This window comes from Hemitrygon akajei, chromosome 10, assembly GCF_048418815.1.
Source record: "Hemitrygon akajei chromosome 10, sHemAka1.3, whole genome shotgun sequence".
Lineage (NCBI taxonomy): Eukaryota > Metazoa > Chordata > Chondrichthyes > Myliobatiformes > Dasyatidae > Hemitrygon > Hemitrygon akajei.
This window is the reverse complement of record NC_133133.1, coordinates 148,497,758-148,517,391: the sequence shown is the minus strand read 5'-3', so window position 1 is coordinate 148,517,391 and position 19,634 is coordinate 148,497,758. Positions and strand designations below refer to the sequence as shown.

Here is a 19,634-nt window from a genome sequence, read left to right as displayed (position 1 = left end):
TATTTCTTTTTAAATTAGTGAGTCAAATTGAACTGATTTTAAATGTTTTTGTTTAATATACATTTTTAAAATATTGAAAGGCACTGGGCAAAAGTGAGAGATAAAAAGGTATTCAGGAATGGAGGGAAAACAGGGCCCTCAGGGCCCATCCACTGAGATCTATTTAACGTAGCCTATTCTGCCTTGCTGGCTATGGACAGTTGACGTGGTCAGCTTTCTGTATCTAGGTGACGTTCTTGCATATAGGAAGGCTTTATGAACAAAAAATAAACTGCTAGAAGAACTCAGAGGTTTGAACAACAACTATGGAGGCAAAGGGATGGTCATTATTTTGGCTTTATGGACAGTAAGATTAGACAGCAGATGATCCATGATGATCCAACTGGTTATTTCTACTGGTGGATGAGACAGTGATGGAAAACAATAGTCACTCTACAAACCTACAAGCACAATTTGCTGTAATAAGAATAATTTTCAAAAAGGCTTCAGCACCTAACTGTTGCTGCAGATTCAATACAAAAACAAAATAACAAAAACGCTGGTAAACTGAATTAAAGCATACAGTGCTTTAAATACTCAACAGGCAACATCTGAGAGGTGAGAAGCAAATTTAGATTTGGGGGATATTGACCTCTGTGGCGCTGGAACAGATTAGATAGTATTCATCAAAACTTCCCAATTGAGTACAAATTATTTTAGTTAGAATTTAATCACATTCCAATCTTTTATCAAGAAAATGTATTTATTGTTTTAAGAGGAATTAGATTAAGGTATCAAGTACAGTCAGAATCCAGTAATTCCAAGAGTATCAACTAACATACCCAACTGGCAGCATATTAGTGATATTACAATATTAAAACTGGTAGTGAGTTTTAGAAAGGTACGAGCTGACTGTCAAAAATTGCATGAAACTAATAGCGTTATCCTCAGTGTGCAGGACAGTGAGTTATGTAAATGACCTTTTAATGTTTCTCTTCTAAGCACCATCACTTTCTTCTTCTTTAGCTTACTTCCTGTGTCAGGTGCCTTGCACTAGATAACACTTTCTAACATGGTAATTGTCAAGTGACATATTTCTAGTTTACAACAATGCCACTCTAAGAGTTAGTGCCATTAACAGCAATTAATGCCCAAAAGAGAGTTTAACTGATCCACATTATTGACAGGCCTTACTCTGAAATACATCATAAATAAAAACAGAAAAACACTGGAAATACCCATCAAGTGCAACAGCCTTTGTGGAACAAGAAACAAAATCAGCATTTCAGGCCAAGACCCTAATGGTCTATTTTTCTAATTTCAGATTTCCAGCATTAGCAATTTTTTGTTTTGTTTTTAAACTTCATCCTTTTGATTCCCCCAAAGAATTTTTCTCCATACTGTAACAACTTCAGAGTCAAACTGCACAGTGGTGCAGCAAACCTGCAGGAATCTGTGCTAAATGCTGACCTCTTATTCTTGAACATTATCTATGACAGTGTGACTCCCCCAACCCCCTCTGAGCTCTGGTTTCATCCCATATCTCAAACAAGTGCTGGCTACAAGGTTAATTCATTCATTCGTTATGTGCCGTGTTGTATGACATGGGTGATCATGGTCTTTCTTTCACCATGATTGTTCCTGGACATTTTTTTCTATGTAAGTGGTTTGCCATTGCCTTCTTCAGGGCGATGCCTTTACAAGAAGGGTGGCCCCAGCCGTTATCCATACTCTTCAGAGACTGTCTGCCTGGTGTCAGTGGTAGCATAACTACAGCTTGTGATATGCATCAGCTGCTCATATGGCCATCCACCACCTGCTCCCATGGCTTCACGTGTCCCTGATCCGGGGGGGGGTGGGGGGGGGCGCTAAGCAGGTGCTCAAGGATGATATGCAGGCTAGCGGAGGAAAGGAGCGCCATACACCTCCTCTGATAGAGACATATCTCCACTCCACCACCCAAAAAGGTAAATTAACCACTGTTAATTACCCCAGTATGCAGTTAACTGGTAGAATGTGGGGGAACAGGATACAGGGAAAACTAGAGGGGGGATGGGATTGCTTTATGTTCCAGCATAGACACCAGGGACTGAAAGGACTCCTTCTCTACAGAAATACAAAATAAAATATGAAGCTTCACTTACCTGGAACGAGAAGTAGTAAATGTTGGTTCATCATCATCATCATATTTTCTCCTGGATGATTTAGCAATAGTTGGAGTCTCTTGTTCTATAGTTTGCATATCCGATAACACAGAATGGGAAACTCCACTAAAAGAAATAAAAGCACATAAAAGCAGAATGTCAGTGGGATGTGAAATTCTACTTGGATTCAATTCACACTTAAAAAAGTAAAGACCAAGGTTCAGATATGAAACTGTTGGTCTTCAAGTTGGGGGGCTTGGAGAAGTGACATGGAAGATTGTAACCATCAAAACGGCGTGCAGTGGAATGAACAGTAGTTTTTGATCATGGTCTCCTTGGGAGCTTTGCTGTTGCTTGCACAGTGAATAGATTGATACTTTTACTGGGGCAAGTGGAGGGAAGGGCTGTTACTTTGGCAGTTGCTTGTCTGTGGGAGGAGGGGGAAGGGGCTCTGGGGTTCTAACATTTTCTGTCATTCATTCTTTGGGTTTTTCCCTGTTATGTGAACGTCTGCGAAGAGTGAGCATTTCCAGTTGTATATTGAATACATTCTTTGATATTAAATTGAACCATCTGAAAGAACAAGTGGGAAAGTTCAATATTGAATCTTGCAAATGAAAAATGAGGTGTCATTCCTCAAGCTTATGAAAGCTATTAAGGTTAATTAGATACATTGTAAATAACTCTTCATTAAATTCCACATTTAACATAAGAGCCTAAAATGCTAGGTAGCATGTATAAACGTTGTCAATTATAGCAATGAACAATGCAGTCAAGCACAAGAAGGGTGAGCATTCAGTCAAACTCGCACTGCAGTTCAGGCTGAGTTACTGTGAGGAACAAAAGTGAGATTCTTATAATTTCCAATACCTACAGAAGCAAATTATTATACTGCACTTTTATATACGGTAAATACAACATAGTTATAAGTTTTCATCATAAATATCAGTGTAAAGGTCTATGTGGAATAAAGCTGGAATGAATGTGTGACAGGTACATTTATAAAATAATGAAAACTTTATACATGCACCACACAGAGCACAAAAAGTTAAAACTGGAAGAATCAAAAATGATAATTGAAAGGCCTGCTTCACCATACTAACAAAATAATTTCACAGTAAACTTTCCACTCAGTACTGTGAGAAAATGTTTCAAAATGTTCCATCATCATTCCCAATTTTGTTTTGTACAAAGACTGTTGTGACCAAGGCAATAATTAAAGTTATTTCCAAATTAAAGATTATCTTGCTCATCATTTTGATTCTTACCAATCTCAAGTGTCTCTTTAAACCACTCTGGGAATGTATGCAGCAAGAGAGATTCAAACAAGCAGGTGTGATCACCGTATTACTTTTGCTGGTTTATGACTAAATTTTCCACACAATCGAAGTTCTGTTTTTCAGTTATGCCCACATGTTCTGTATACTTGGCCAAACATTTCCACGTGCCCCCCCCCCCATATGCGATATTGCATTGCAAGGTCCTCACGTTCTACTGCTGAATCCCATGCCCAGTCGTTCTGCTTGTTCCTTCTTTTTGCCTTCCATTCGCTTCATCTTCTCTTCGTCCTTCTTTCTTTGTATTTCCAAGTCTTGGTATGCCAGACGAAGAGACGAAACTCTGAAATGCAAAATTCTTTCACTTACTACTTACTCTCTTTTAAAGTAACAAATTAATTATGCAGTTAAAAGTCCAGTTTATTACTAAAACAAAATTTACAAATATAATTTTAAAATGTGAAAATGAATGCTAATTTAGTGCAATAATATAGGCAAATACGTGAAATAGTGACAAAATTATATCACTAGACAAGCCATCTAGAGGTCTAACCAATAATCCAAACACAGTTGTTTAAATCAAAACAATGCAGTTAGGAGGTTTAACATTCAGTTAATTAAATAAACCCAGGATGGAAAAAAAAGTTGATCAATAATCCTGATGTGGAACAACCAGAATGTCTTAAAAGCTATCACAATGACAGATCTCCTTATGGAAGGAAAGCTATTGTAACATGGTTGATTTTTAATTGTTTGTTGAAATGACCTACCAAGCCACTAAGTTGTATCAATGATTACATAAAATAATACAAGGAAAACAAACCTGATTTCTCAATTTTATCACAGGTACCAGGTTAGGACAAAACAATATTAAGCCATGATTATCATGCAAATTCTACCTAATCTCTGGGGATGTACCAGTATCAGGTGTGCTGTCCCACAGATTAGACAAACAGACAGCCAGAAAATTGTAACATTTAGTCAGTGTTGCAAAATGTTCCATCACCATTCCCAATTTTGTTCTGTTCACCAGCTCAAGCCATCGACAGGGTGGGGGGGAGGTGGTGAAGTTAGCAGAATGATTTAGTCAGACAGGAATTCCTCAGAGAATTAAGTCCCCTGCAAGGTTTTACGTTCTACTGTTCTCAGTAAACCTAAGCAACTAGATCCATGCTTTTTCACATCTATAACAGGAAGTCATTCCCTGTCCAAGGAATGGTCTATATGGCTGCCAACAAAGTCAGCCACCACTCTCTGAAGATGATTCACCTACTGAATATTGAAAGGCCTAGATGGAATGGACGTGGACAGGATGCTTTCAAACGTGAGAGCGTTTAGGACCAGAGATCACAGCTGCAGAATACAATGACATCCCTTAAAAACATAGAAACATAGAAAACCTACAGCACAATACAGGCCCTTCGGCCCACAAAGTTGTACCGAACAGGACCCTACCTTAGAAATTACTAGGCTTACCTATAGCCTTCTATTTTTCTAAGCTCCATGTACCTATCCAAAAGTCTCTTAAAAGACTCTATCGTATCTGCCTCCACCACCGTTGCTGGCAGCCCATTCCACACACTCACCACTCTCTGAGTAAAAAACTTACCCCTGATATCTCCTCTGTACCTACTCCCCAGCACCTTAAACCTGTGTCCTCTTGTGGCAACCATTTCAGCCCTGGGAAAAAGCCTCTGACTATCCACACGATCAATGCCTCTCATCATCTTATACACGTCTATCAGGTCACCTCTCATCCTCCGTCACTCCAAGGAGAAAAGGCCGAATTCACTCAACCTATTCTCATAAGGCATGCTCCCCAATCCAAGCAACATCCTTGTAAATCTCCTCTGCACCTTTTCTAGGGCTTCCACATCTTTCCTATAGTGAGGCGACCAGAACTGAGCACAGTACACCAAGTAGGGTCTGATCAGGGTCCTATATACCTGTAACATTACCTCTCGGCTCCTAAATTCAATTCCATGATTGATGAAGGCCAATACATCGTATGCCTTCTTAACCACAGAATCAACCTGCGCAGCTGCTTTGAGCGTCCTATGGACTTGGACCCCAAGATCCCTCTGATCCTCCACACTGCCAAGAGTCTTACCATTACTACTATATTCTGCCATCATATTTGATCTACCAAAATGAACCACTTCACACTTATCTGGGTTGAACTCCATTTGCCACTTCTCAGTCCAGTTTTGCATCCTATCAATGTCCTGCTGTAACCTCTGACAGCCCTCCACACTATTTCAACACTTCCAACCGTTGTCATCAGCAAACTTACTAACCCATCCCTCCACTTCCTCATCCAGGTCACTTATAAAAATCATGAAGAGTAAGGGTCTCAGAACAGATCCCTAGACACTCCACTGGTCACCGACCTCCATGCAGAATATGACCCGTCTACAACCACTCTTTGCCTTCTCTGGGCAGGCCAGTTCTGGATCACAAAGCAATGTCCCCTTGGATCCCATGCCTCCTTACTTTCTCAATAAGCCTTGCATGGGGTACCTTATCAAATGCCTTGCTGAAATCCATATACACTACATCTACTGCTCTTCTTTCATCAATGTGTTTAGTCACATCCTCAAAAAATTCAATCAGGCTCGTAATTCACAACCTGCCCTTGGTAAAGCCATGCTGACTATTCCTAATCATATTATACCTCTCCAAATGTTCATAAATCCTGCCTCTCAGGATCTTTTCCATCAACTTAGGTAAGACTGAGGTAAGACTCACTGGTCTATAATTTCCTGGGCTATCTCTACTCCCTTTCTTGAATAAAGAAACAACATCCGCAACCCTCCAATCCTTTGGAACCTCTCCCATCCCCATTGTTGATACAAAGATCATCGCCAGAGGCTCAGCAATCTCCTCCCTTGCCTCCTACAGTAGCCTGGGGTACATCCCATCCAATCCTGGCGACTTATCCAACTTGATGCTTCCCAAAAGCTCTAGTACATCCTCTTTCTTAATATCTACATGCTCAAGCTTTTCAGTCTGCTGCAAGTCATCACTACAATCACCAAGTTCCCTTTCCATAGTGAATACTGAAGTAAAGTATTCATTAAGTACCTCTGCTATTTCCTCCAGATCTATACATACTTTCCCACTGTCACACTTGATAGGTCCTATTCTTTCACATTTTATTCTCTTGCTCTTCACATACTTGTAGAATGCCTTGGTATTATCCTTAATCCTGCCCGCCAAGGCCTTTTTATGGTCCCTTCTGGCTCTCCTAATTTCCTTCTTAAGCTCCTTCCTATTAGCCTTATAACATTCTAGATCTCTAACATTACCTAACTCTCTGAACCTTCTGTAAGCTCTTCTTTTCTTCTTGACTAGATTTATCACAGCCTTTGTACACCACGGTTCCTGTACCCTACCACAACTTCCCTGTCTCATTGGAACGTACCTATACAGAACTCCACACAAATATCCCCTGAACATTTGCCACATTTCTTCCATACTTGTCCGAGTACATCCGTTTCCAATTCAAGCCTCCAATTTCCTGTCTGATAGCCTCATAATTCCCCTTACTCTAATTAAACACTTTTCCAACTTGTCTGTTCCTATCTCTCTCCAATGCTATTGTAAAGGAGATAGAATTATGATCACTATCTCCAAAATGCTCTCCCATTGAGATCTGACACCCGACCAGGTTCATTTCCCAATACAAAAATCAAATGCAGCCTCTCCTCTTGTAGGCTTGTGTGAAGAACCCTTCCTGAACACACCTAACAAACCCTACTCCATCTAAACCATTTGCTCTAGGGAGATGCCAATCAATATTTGGGAAATTAAAATCTCCCATCACGACAACTCTTATTATGACACCTTTCCAGGATCTGTTTCCCTATCTGCTCCTCGATATTCCTGTTATTATTGAGCAGCCTATAAAAAAACACCCTTTAAAGTTATTTACCCGTTCCTTTTCCTAACCTCCACCCACACAGACTCAGTAGACAATCCCTCCATGGCGTCCGACTTTTCTGCAGCCGTGACACTATCTCTGATCAACAGTGCCCCACCCCCACCTCTTTTGCCTCCCTCCCTGTCCTTTCTGAAATATCCGAAACCCGGAACTTGAAGTAACCATTCCTATCCCTGAGCCATCCAAGTCCCTGTAATGGCCACCACATCATATCTCCAAATACTGATCCACGCTGTAAGCTCATTCGCTTTGTTCACAACACTCCTTGTGTTAAAATAGACACATCTCAAACCTTCAGTCTGAGTGCGTCCCTTCTCTATCACCTGCCTATCCTCCCTCTTGCACTGTCTACAAGCTTTCCCTATTTGTGAGTCAGCTGCCTCTTCCCCAGTCTCTTCAGTTCAGTTCCCACCCCCCAACAATTCTGTTTTAAACTCTCCCCAGTAGTAGCCTTAGCAAACCTCCCCACCAGGATATTGGTCCCCCTGGCATTCAAGTGCAACCAGTCCTTTTTATACAGGTCACACCTGCCCCAAAAGAGGTCCCAATGGTCCAGAAATCTGAATCCCTGTCCCCTGCTCCAATCCCTCAGCCACGCATTTATCCTCCACCTCATTCTATTCCTATTCTCACTGTCATGTGGTACAGGCAGTAATCCCAAGATGAGATCAAAGAACAAGATGAGGAGGAATTTCTTTAGCCGGAAGGAGGTGAATCTATGAAATTCACTGCCAGACAACCATGGAGGCCAAGTCATTGGGCATCATTAAAGCAGAGGTTGATAGGTTCTTGAATAGTAAGATGTCAAAAGTTACAGTGAAAAGGCATGAGAATGGGGATGAGAAGAAAACTGAATCAGCCATGACTGAATGGCAGATCAGACCTAATGGGCCAGATGGCTTAATATGTTGTTGCTGTGTTTTATGGCCTTATGATTCCTTCAAGACAACTTCATGTGAAGGGTGCAGGAAAACAAATTACTCCATCTGCACTTGCACTCAAAAGTTTCTAAACTGAAATAATAAGCTGTCCTAGGTTATTAAGGATAGCAATTTCAATGAGTAACTCATCAAAACGGAAGTGGTCCAGTAAGTGATCTGTGGGGCGGTGTGGTAGCATAGTGGCTAGCACAACACTCTTCAGTACAGGCAACCGGTGTTCAATTCCTGTCGCTGCCTGTGAAGTGTTTGTACATTCTCCCCAGAGTTGGTTTCCTCTGGGTGCTCCAGTTTCCACCCAGAGTCCAAAGATGTACTGGTCGGTAGGTTAATTGGTCATTGTAAATTGTCCCGTGATTAGGCTGGGATTAAGTCTGGGATTGCTGGGTGGCACAGCTTGAAAGTCTGGAAAGGCCTATTTCATAATAAACAATATTTTAAAAATATCTTGATGGCATCATTCTCTGAAGATGATTCATCTACTGAATATTGAAAGGCCTAGATAGAGTGGACGGAGAGGATCCTTCTTCACTATGGAACCAGAACTAACCCTTAAAAGTTCAAGCTTGTATCAAATAATACTATAACTACAAGCAAATTTCTTTTCTAGTCATAGCATTCAGTAATCTCTGGCTGTATAAATAGAAAATGCACAGTAGCTGGTATAGAAAGTACAGTGGTTCAAACACAAAGGACCACAATAACCATCTTATGTATTGAACTAAATATTCAATTGCATGAGCTAAAGGACAGTCATTAACCATTTATGCTAAAAAACATTAATAAGAAAGCCATGTTGATTTTGATTTCACAGAATATTAAACATATTGTTGAGAAACTTGTATTATGATAGAAATTGAACATGAAAAGCAAATTCTAACTTTACATACACAGATTCATCCATCTCAAGCTTTTTCTTGTTATTCAAATCTTCTTGTTCTTTCATTCGATCTGCAGCCTGAGCCTGTTTATCTATTTCATTGAAGCTGTGACTCGTTACTTTTTGCGCACCTAAACCAGCCTTCTTAGCACCCAGCTGTTCAAATCAGAGGGAAAAAAGTACAATTAGGAGCACCATACACAATTAAACCTCTTCTTTACTTTCTGTCAAGTTCACTCCCATTGAATTAATTTAAATAATAGGAGTTTGAGATAACAATGTGTTTAATGCATTCAAGTACTATCCTGGAAATGAGTGATCCAGCTCCTTTCATAGTGACAGAAAGCCGAGAAGAATTAAAACTTATCTAAATTAGGAACACTAACGTCAGTAAACAAATATACACTAAATAGCAATGGGTATATATTAAATGCTTGTTTGCATTACTCATATTGCAGTGGGTAATATTTTAAAATATTAAATTATATTCATATGTTTTTTTTCTATTCAATTCTAAATAAAAGTCTAATCCCAAGAAAGAGGCAACAGAGATCAATTAAAGATTAAAAGCTGGTGAGGCAAATGTGCAGACTGGCAGATGACAATAAATGCAATTCAAAAGAGTCCAACACTAAATTTCATACTTTCTGTAATATTTTTTGAAAGCTCCAAATTCCAGAATAAATTAGGATCCTGATACAGAAAATGTAATGAGAATTTTTTTTCTTTGTAAGATGCACATGTAGTTGGTAGTTTTGTCAAAGCTAATGATGTAGCTTTTTGAATATGAATTCTAAGTAAAATAACCTGAAATTTTGAAATTAGCCTCTAAATGATAACAATTGATGATGATTCAGGCTCAGCTACCCATAAAGATCTAATTACTGATCTCCCTTTTCTAGATAAGGCACACGAGGTTCTTGCCTTCATTAATAATGAGAGGGGTGTTATGGCATAACTTTATAAAACATTAGTGAGGCTGCAACTGAAGTACTGTGTACACTTCTGAGTGTTAAGACATCAGGAAGGACATGGATTGCGTTGGAGAAGTGCAAATAAGATTCACCATGATTTTACATAGAATGGAGAGTTTTAATCTCCTTTGGAATTGGATAGATTGGGTTTGTTTACCTCGGAATTGAGGAACTGAGGGGAAGAAGCTGACTGAGGCATACAAGATTATGACAGGCCTATCTAGGGTAGATGAAACTTTTCCCCCACAGTAGAAATTACTAACATTAGAGGACACAGGTTTAAGGCAAGGAGTAAGAGCTTGTTTTCATCTAGAGGCGGAAAGAATCTGAGGTGAAGGTTGGTACTCTCGCATCATTTAACAAATTTATAGATCAGCACAAATTGCCAGGGTATAAAAAGGCCCGAGACAAAATGCTGATATAGTGGGTTTAAGGGCATGTTCCTGTACTGCACAATTCTATAGCTTTTCAACTGTACACATAGAAGTTTTTAGCTTTTAATTGTTTATTTTGAATTAACATTAATTTAAAATCAATTACACATGTAATTGAGTGGATTCAAATTCAAATAATACACAAAATTCTATTGTTAGTATGACAATAAAAGTGGGGCTGCCAATTAATCAGTATTTGTACACCCCCTAAAGCTGAGCTCCAGGCTATCATTGATGCTTTTCACTGAAATATAGAAAAGGATGGGCCTTTCACTCAATAACTGTAAAACAGAGGGCTTCTGCACTACACTGCTCTATACATGTACAGGAGAGCCATGGAAATGTGGATTTCTTCACATATAACGGGAGGCATATCTTAGTGAAGGTAGAAATTCAACATCACCTTCAATATTTGGTTAACTGAGCAAAAAGCTATTTGAAAATCATGACCTTAGATCTAGAACAAAATAAATGATCAATCAGGCAGTTGTGATTCCCCCCCCCCCACCCCTTTTCGAAATGGTTCTGAGATCTGTACAGCAGGCACCTTAGAGTACACAAAATAGCATTGAAGTTAGCTCTGAAAAATCTTCCAAGTTCACTGGAAGGAAAAGCAGATCAATGTCAGTGTGATTTCCCAGGCCAACATCCCCCAGTATTGTGGCCTCAGTTACACTCAGTCAGGCAAGTTAGGCAACCCAGACAGTCCACATGCTGTTCCCCAGATTCTCATTTCTGAGCTCTGCCACAGGAAAATTACCAGGTGGACAACACAGGAGAATCAAGGATGTGCTCAAAGCTTCCTTGAAGAATACAGCAACCCTTTGCTTTTTCTTAAATCAAAGAAAGAACATTCTGAATCAAGTTAAGAAGGTCGAAGCTATATATTGGGAGCACACAGAAGCCAAGAGCATGCAATGGACCTCCTCACAAACTACACAACCACCAGTCATTCATTCGCCACATTAGTTAAAACATGTGCAGTTTCCATTTTAGCCTCAATCACCATCGCAGAAACCACGAAACAGAATGGAAGTAAATCAAACACAATGCTAAGGAATTGCCTAGAAAATTAATTGCTCACATCTAACACAACACAATCACAAATTAAAACATGAATTATTTAAATGCATTACCAAAACTAAAGTTTTTTTTAAAATTCATAATGGTTTCTACAGGAAACTTGCAGTTCAGTACTCTGTCTCAGTCATTGTTCAACATTCATCTTTGTATACTTCTAGATTTCCACGGTTAACTGGCTGTGTAGAGGTACTGTTTAACAACACCAAATGCTGACAGTTTCAACCTCAAAATAACTGCAAAGTTCAAGTTCTTTTCAAGTACTGATCACAAATCCAATTAAAGCTAAAACTATACAAAAGAAATAACTTGAAATACACACCATTTTCTTTGTTGCAGAAGACTTCTTTTTGGTTATGATAGAGGACTTGACATCTGTCAACAAATCCAAATCACAAATTATTATGTTTTTCTATTCACACAGCACTTCTCATGAATGTTAGGCCAAATATATTTATCATATATGATTTAAATGCATTTTCATGCAATAGCAACTATATTGTATGATAAGACAATGCTCAAGGTACAATTACAGATTTACAGGCCCACATTACTAATAAACTATAAATTTGATAACAAAAGTATTTTGCTCTCTTTAAAAGCTCTATATGCAAGCAATAGCAGCACAGTGTGAATTGGAGAGTGCCCTTAGCCATAAAAAGTGCAAAATTATAGATAAAAATTAAAATAAGCAATTCACCAGTTAGTTTTATGGGAAGATAAAACGATGCAAAAGAATTAAATTAACCCTTTCCAGCCACTCATAATAGCTCAGCTTACAAAGACAAGAGACCTTTCTCTCATGTGCCTTATGCTTTTGTAAATGAATTAAGAGAAATAGAAGGATGAGTTAAGGTATTTAATTAAATAATCTAAAGACTAGTAGGAACAAACATATGAGAGTAAAATTATATTTGTAGATGAATATTAGTTTTTCCTTTCTGGTGGAAGCATGGGATTAAATAATGTTCAATATGAAAGATTTTGGAATAGTATTTGCAGTCTAAACAGATACAAGGCACACACAAAGGTATTTAATGGTGAAGATGGGGAAGGGACAACAGAATGGCTGACAAAAGGGAGCAATGACAAGGTAAGCGATTACAACCATGATAAGAAAGAGAGGGAGGGAGAGAGAAGCTCAAAAAGGAAAGAAGTGAGAGTAGGTGACCTTCCAACACCCAAATAAAATCATATGCAATGGTTGAAGTGACTAGCACAAGAACATGCAAGCTGGAAAGTGTTAAAATAATCAGTTGATCTTAACTTTTTTCTAAAAACATTGATAAACAATGAAAACAAGTTTATTTAAAGCATTAAGTCTTTGAGGAGTTAAGTAGCTGTTCTCTCCCAATTCGTGGAATTGTGCCCAAGTTCATCTGTGCACTTTGGTTCAGAAATTCGAAGTACCCATTGGTAGATCACAAACACCTTAACAGTCACCTTTGTTAGGTGTGACTCCTGCAGAAACTAAACTCATTGAGTCAGCTAAAATAGGGAAAAACAAATGAGAATTTCTGAGTAACAGCCAAAAACATTTCTTTTCCTCACACTACTATGTACCATACACTCTAAAATATAGCATTTTTCAGTATCAAAAACTTTAAATTACTCTTTAGACATGATATATTAAACATAAACAAATTCAGCAAGTCTGAGAGTAAAACAAACTTTCCCAAGATGTTGTTAATGTTTTGACACCAAAAGAAAAACCTGATTTTTACAACCTTCTTTAAGTATCTCCACCCAAAAAAGTCATACATTGAATAAAGGTATTAGTAGGAAGGTCAGTTGATTTAAACTTGGAAATATTTTTTCTCCCCATTTCAAGATTCACTATTTTAATCATATTTCAATAAATCATCTCTATTTCAGTTTAGCTTTTGTTTTTTACCATATTGAGTACATTTTCACTTTAACTTTCATAGCAAAATGCTTTGGGCACCGCAAACAAATATTCAGAACTAGACTGCTAAGAAAATAAACAAGAGAAAAACATGTGGAGTGCCTTCCAAACGTTTTGTGGCTTGAAGGTTTGCATCAGCCATAGAAATGTAAAAAGTTAACTAAACCTGATATAGGCAAAAATTTAGTTTTGTTTTTCCATAAAATTTATTCTATTTTTCATGAGCACTTTTTTTAAAATCCCCGAAGGATACTTCTTTGGTTAATTAAGCTTTGAGGGGATAAAAGGAAATGGTATTGAATATCAATTTCTAATAGCAGTCCTAACAGTTGTACACCATTGTCTAGCATTTCTGCTATACTTTTCAGTTTTGACTATTAGAAAAAAGATGGTAAGCTGAATTTATGGTATGCAGGCACAATGGCCATACTCCACCTCATGTTTGCTCACTATACTTGCCTTGGAAAATCTACAATAGAGAAAAAAAATTCTTCTGAAATCCACAAATTGTAGAGATGTTAGCTAATTTTCAGAAAGGGTATCTTTTATGTATCGGAAGATATTTGGCATTTAAGAATACTGCACACTTGATAAATTATCAATAAGTACACTTAATTGAAGCTTTTCAAATACATTTTTAACATTACTTTAAAAAGTATACAAATCTAAAGAGCTACACAAATTACCTGCACAAGAATACACTGAAAAAGTACAGCAATGCTAAAGCTAAACAAGGTACCTAATGCTTCCTTAGGAGACACGCTGAGGCAATCAACATTTGGCCCATGCTCTGGCTCACCTTTAAAAGAAAGCATTCATTAACAATCACATTTTCATGGTTCATAGCTACTAAATGGCTATAGAACAACTACTTTTTGAGATTAGGTTCCAACGTTTTCACTTTCTACTCAAAGTTCAAGTATGATATTTCCCCATATAAACAAAAGGTTTTGTGTAAAATTGGGCATTTTAGCTATCAAAAAAGCTCATCAAGAAATGCATGAACTTTAACTCGCTAAAGAGTAGGAAAACTAAATTCCATAGCTAGTAACATATGCAGATTCAAAGTCATATTTAAAATTTACAACCATTATGCCAATAACAAGTAACAACTCCAACATCTGAAATTGAACAGTAATCTATATCTGCAGTTCGATAGTTACAGTGTCTATAAAAACATTCACCCGGAAGTTTTCAGATTTTATTGTTTTACAACATGGAATAACAGTGGATTTAATTTGGCTTTTTTTTGACACTGATCAACAGAAAAGACTCTTTTGTGTCGAAGTGAAAATAGATCTCTACAAAGTGATCTAAATTAATTACAAATATACAACACAAAATAATTGATTGCGTAAGTATTTATCCCATCAAGTCAGTACTTAGTAGATGCACCTTTAGCATCAATTACAGCCTTGAGTCTGTGTGGATAGGTCTTTATCAGCTTTGCACTTCTGGACACTGAAATTTTTCCCGCATTCTTCTTTACAGAACTGCTTGAGCTCTGTCAGATTGCATGGGGATCGTACGTAAACAGCCCTTTTCATGTGCAGCCACAAATTCTCAATTGGATTGAGATCTGGACTCTGACTCCGCCACTCCAGCTCACTAACTTTGTTGTTTTTGAGCCAGTCCTGTGTACCTTTGGCTTTATACTTGGGTCATTGTCTTGCTGGAAAATAAATCTTCTCCTAAGTCGCAGTACTCTTGAAGACTACATCAGGTTTTTCTCCAGGATTTCCCTGTACTTTGCTGCATTTATTTTACCCTCTAACTTCACAAACCTTCCAGGGATTGTTGCAGTGAAGCATCACCACAGCATGATGCAGCCACCACTATGCTTCACAGTTATGATGTGCGGTGTTTGGCTTATGCCAAATATAGTGTTTAGTTTGATGGCCAAACAGATCAATTTTGGTTTCAACAGACTATTGAACATTCTTCCATCTGACTTCAGAGTCTCCCACATGCTTTCTGGGAAACTAAAGCGAAGAATTCATAAGAATTTTTTTCAACAGTTGCTTTATCTTTGCCACTCTCCTGTAAAGCTGCGACTGGTGAAACACCGAGGCAATAGTCACAGTCTCTCCCATTTCAGCCATTGAAGCTTGAAACTCATCCAGAATTGTCTAGGTCTCTTGGTGACCTCTCTCACTAGTCCCCTTCTTGCACTCAGTTTTTGAGGACGGTCTGCTCTAGGCAGATTTACAGCTGTGCCATATTCTTTCCATTTCTTGATGGCTTACAGTAATTGTACTCCAAGGGATATTCAGTGACGTGGAAAAAAAGCCAAATTAAATCCACTGTGATTCAATGTTGTAAAACAATAAAACATGAAAATTTCCTAGGGGTGGGGCGAGTGCTTTTTTATAGGCGCTGTACTTAGAACATTCTTAAGACTCCATGAGTAGAAATGTAAATTCACTATGGTTGAAATTCATTGCCAGAACAAACTTTCATCAATGTAAAACATAGGAACTCATTTATACAGATGATTTTTAAACAGTCAATTCTTACCTTGATATTGTCTTACAGTTCTTAAGTGCATAAGAACCAATACAACTAAATTTTCATAACACACTAATCTTCACCATCAGAAATATAAAAACATTAAAATAGAGTTCTTTCTGGGAGATTTTCTTCACTACGTATCACTGGTGGTGACATTCTGATCGATCACCATAGGTTACACAAAGTACATTCATGATCTTGCCTGAATTTCAAGAGGACTAATTGAAGGTCAAGAAAGGAGAAACAGGACCAGTTCAATGTTTTAACAAACACAATAGGATTTATTTGCTTCTGTGATAATAGGATGCCATGGGTTATCAAAATATTATTAAAAATGTAACCTCTTTCATCTGTTTTTATTTTGAACTTTGTGTTTTCTGGGTGATAAGCTCTTTTGTCCAGCTTAAAAGGATAGTCACACCAAATGCACTGAAGGTGAAGATTAATGCTTTAGAAACTCATTGGCTCAACAGGCAAATTTAACAAATAAGTACTAAGGCCATACATAACCAAAAGGAAACAGATTTAACTGATTTCACTAACCTAGCCAGTAGAGCAGAAAGGACCCTGTAAATTGGTCTCAGTACAGAATTATTTTCACATTTTAAAGAGATATACTAAAGCCACTGATTCATTATCTCCATCTTTGCCAAAAGACAAATCCAAACCTTACCATTGTTGTCTGCCTGCTGTGTTTTTTCAGAAGAGCTCAATTCTGAAAGGGTGATCTGATCTGATGACTTAACACTGGCTGACTGGAATTAAACACAAAGTGCTCATGAAAATCTATTACAGGAAGCCAAGTAATTTGTCATAAATAACTCATTCAGGCAATTCTGATTTTAAGAGCTTATTTATACATATTTATATATTTGCTTGCATTTATCTGGCTTCAAGATACTCAAAACTTACATTAAAGTGAACCCAAGGTGTTAATCTAAGAAGAATTGTAAACAAGGTGGAAAATTGATTTGTTTTGGAAATGAAGGAACAGAGGCATTGAATAAATCTTGGTCAGGTCAATCCACATATCAACTCTTCTTCTTAGGTAGTACCTCAGGGTCTAAAGTGGCTTGTTTCTTTAAGAAGCCTGTGAGTGGCTGAAGCCAGAGATTCTGCCTCAGTGGGGCAGAGGTGCGTGATGGGGTTGAAGGTTTATACAGTTTAGGAGATGGTGTGGAACTTCTGCTAATTAGTCTTGGCTTCTGGGTGATCACCAATTCCATCAAGTTTCTCCATGCCTCCTGAGAAGTTCCTTCTCCATTTTGAGCAGTAATGGCCAGAGATTCCCAAGGGATGCCACATTTTTTCCCCAAAGACATTTTGAGGACAGTTCTGAATCTTTTCCTCTGACCATCTAGTAGCCTCTTGCCACGATGAAAGGTCTGTTTCAGGGGCATGGTATTGAGAAAGCAAGTACGACCTACACATTAGATACAATTGAGTGTAATTAGGGCCTTAATGCAACAGGTGTTGCCATGAGAAGACACTGACTTCGCTTGTCTTATGGACTGTGTGAACCTTAAGGATATGTGCTCAGCCCACTGCTCTAAACTCTCTCCACCCACTGTGTGGCTAGGTACACTGCAAATGCCATCTACAAGTTTGCCGATGGAATACTATTATCTTGAGAATCGATGGTGATGAGGAAATGTACAGGAACGAAATAGATCAGCAGGTTGAGTGTGTTGCAACAACAACCTTGCACTCATCATCATTAAGACCAAGAAACTGATTGTGGACTTGAGGAAGGGGAAGTCAATGGAACACACGCCAGTCCTCATTGAGGCTCAGCAGTGGAAAAGGTGAGCAATTTCAAATTCTTTGATAGATCTCAAGATCTGTTCTGGGCCCAACACATTGATGCAATTAAGAAGGTGGCACATCAATGGCTATATTTCATTAGAAGTTTGAGGAGATTTGGTATGATCCTTGCAAATTTCTACAGATGTACCGTGGAGAGCATTCTAACTGGTTGCATCACTGCCTGGTAAGTATGAAGGGGTCACTTCAGAGGATCGGAAAAAGCTACAGATGGTTGTAAACTCAGCCAGCTCCATCATGGGCACTAGCCTCTTCACCAGTAAGGCCATCTTCAAAAGGCAACACCTCAAAAATGTGGCATCCTTCAGTGCAAACCCCCACTCTTCACATAACTTACTGTAGTGTGTGAGGCAAAGAAGTCTTCGTCTTTATTCTGAGGAGATAAAGGTGGATTTCCAAAATCATCGATCCACAGCTAAATCACATAAGTGAAAAAGAAACTTTGATTAATTATACATTCAAATCCCTCATGACTCTTAATTACAATGACACTTTCCTCCCAATTTTCCAGCTTTGACAGTTTTCCTTGTTCAGGAACCAGTCTTCATAAATTCATTCTGATTCATTTTAAAATAAAATCAGAAAATTATTAAAATATACTGCAGGCAAGTCAACAACTATAAAGATAGATTACATTATTATGGAATAGCCTGGAATAATTGTATTCTGAAAGATAAACAAGCATTTTAGCTTAAAAAAGAAAAAAAAAACAAGTTAAATTGAGGGAAATCACTTGTAATTCCCGAAAACTAATTACAACGAGCTGATCATCTTTCAGGTGATCTGAGATGTTACATTCTAAATACCCACAGTTATAATTAAAGTGTATAATTTGCAGCCAGTTTAACTTACCATAAAATCAAGTTCCACCATACTGTCAAAATCTGAAGTATAAATCTAGAGGTGTGTTAAGGCCCATCTGACTCCAAATTAAAATACAGGCAGCCTCCAGGTTATACAGAATTCTGTTCCTGAGAACAGTTCATAACCTGAACTATATGTAAATCAGAAATGAACAAAGAAGAGTGGCTGCCAGCCAGCCTCACTGATTCAGAGTGAGTCTGCTCAACATTCCCATCTCTGCTCAGTTCGACCCGGACTCAAATGCTGAAATTAGTTACTTTTTTTTGGGGGGGGGGGGGGGGGGGGCTCTCCCTAACACTCATTCATGTGCATGGGCTGTCCATACAGTGGTTGTTCATAATACTTGTAGAGACTTCTTGGAGGCTCTATTCTCAGACCACTTTATTTTGACATCAGCCTCCTCCTTTACTCTCTGTATACCCAAGACTGTTCACCACCCACAACTCCAATCTGCTAATTAAATTTGCTGATGACCCTACATTGTTTGGCTTTATCTCAAATAATAGTGAGGCAGCCTACAGAGAAGAGTCATCACCCTGACACGGTGATGTCAAGAAAACAACCTCTCCCTCAATGTCACAAAAACAAAGGAGCTGTTTGTGAACTACATGAAGAATGGAGACAGGCTAACCCCTATTGACATCAACTTTAATTTCCTCAGCATACACATCACCGAGGATCTCATGTGATCTACGCATACCGGCTGAGTGGTGAAAAAAGCACAACAGCTCCTCTTTCACCTCAGACGGTTGAAGAAGCTTGGCATGAGTCCCCAGATCCTAAGGACTTTCAACAGGGGCACAACTGAGAGCATCCTGACTGGATGCATCACTGCCTGATATGGGAACTGTACTTACCTCAACACAGGACTCTGCAGAGA

General features: G+C 38.4%; 1 protein-coding gene across 5 annotated transcripts in view; it reads right to left on the bottom strand.

Annotated features, from left to right (window-relative positions):
- arfgap2 (ADP-ribosylation factor GTPase activating protein 2) overlaps positions 1-19,634 on the bottom strand; it is a 61,074-nt gene that overhangs the window by 12,688 nt on the left and 28,752 nt on the right. For 4 of the 5 annotated variants that reach the window (XM_073059321.1, XM_073059322.1, XM_073059324.1 and 1 more), the window contains exons 5-12: positions 18,228-18,305; positions 16,740-16,821; positions 14,295-14,354; positions 13,093-13,137; positions 11,972-12,024; positions 9,172-9,317; positions 3,612-3,743; positions 2,124-2,249 (exon numbers count right to left, since the gene is read on the bottom strand). In XM_073059321.1, coding sequence (XP_072915422.1) covers positions 2,124-2,249; positions 3,612-3,743; positions 9,172-9,317; positions 11,972-12,024; positions 13,093-13,137; positions 14,295-14,354; positions 16,740-16,821; positions 18,228-18,305 — 722 coding nt within the window. The remainder of the gene's footprint in view (positions 1-2,123; positions 2,250-3,611; positions 3,744-9,171; positions 9,318-11,971; positions 12,025-13,092; positions 13,138-14,294; positions 14,355-16,739; positions 16,822-18,227; positions 18,306-19,634) is intronic. The other variant, XM_073059323.1, reaches the window with a different exon arrangement.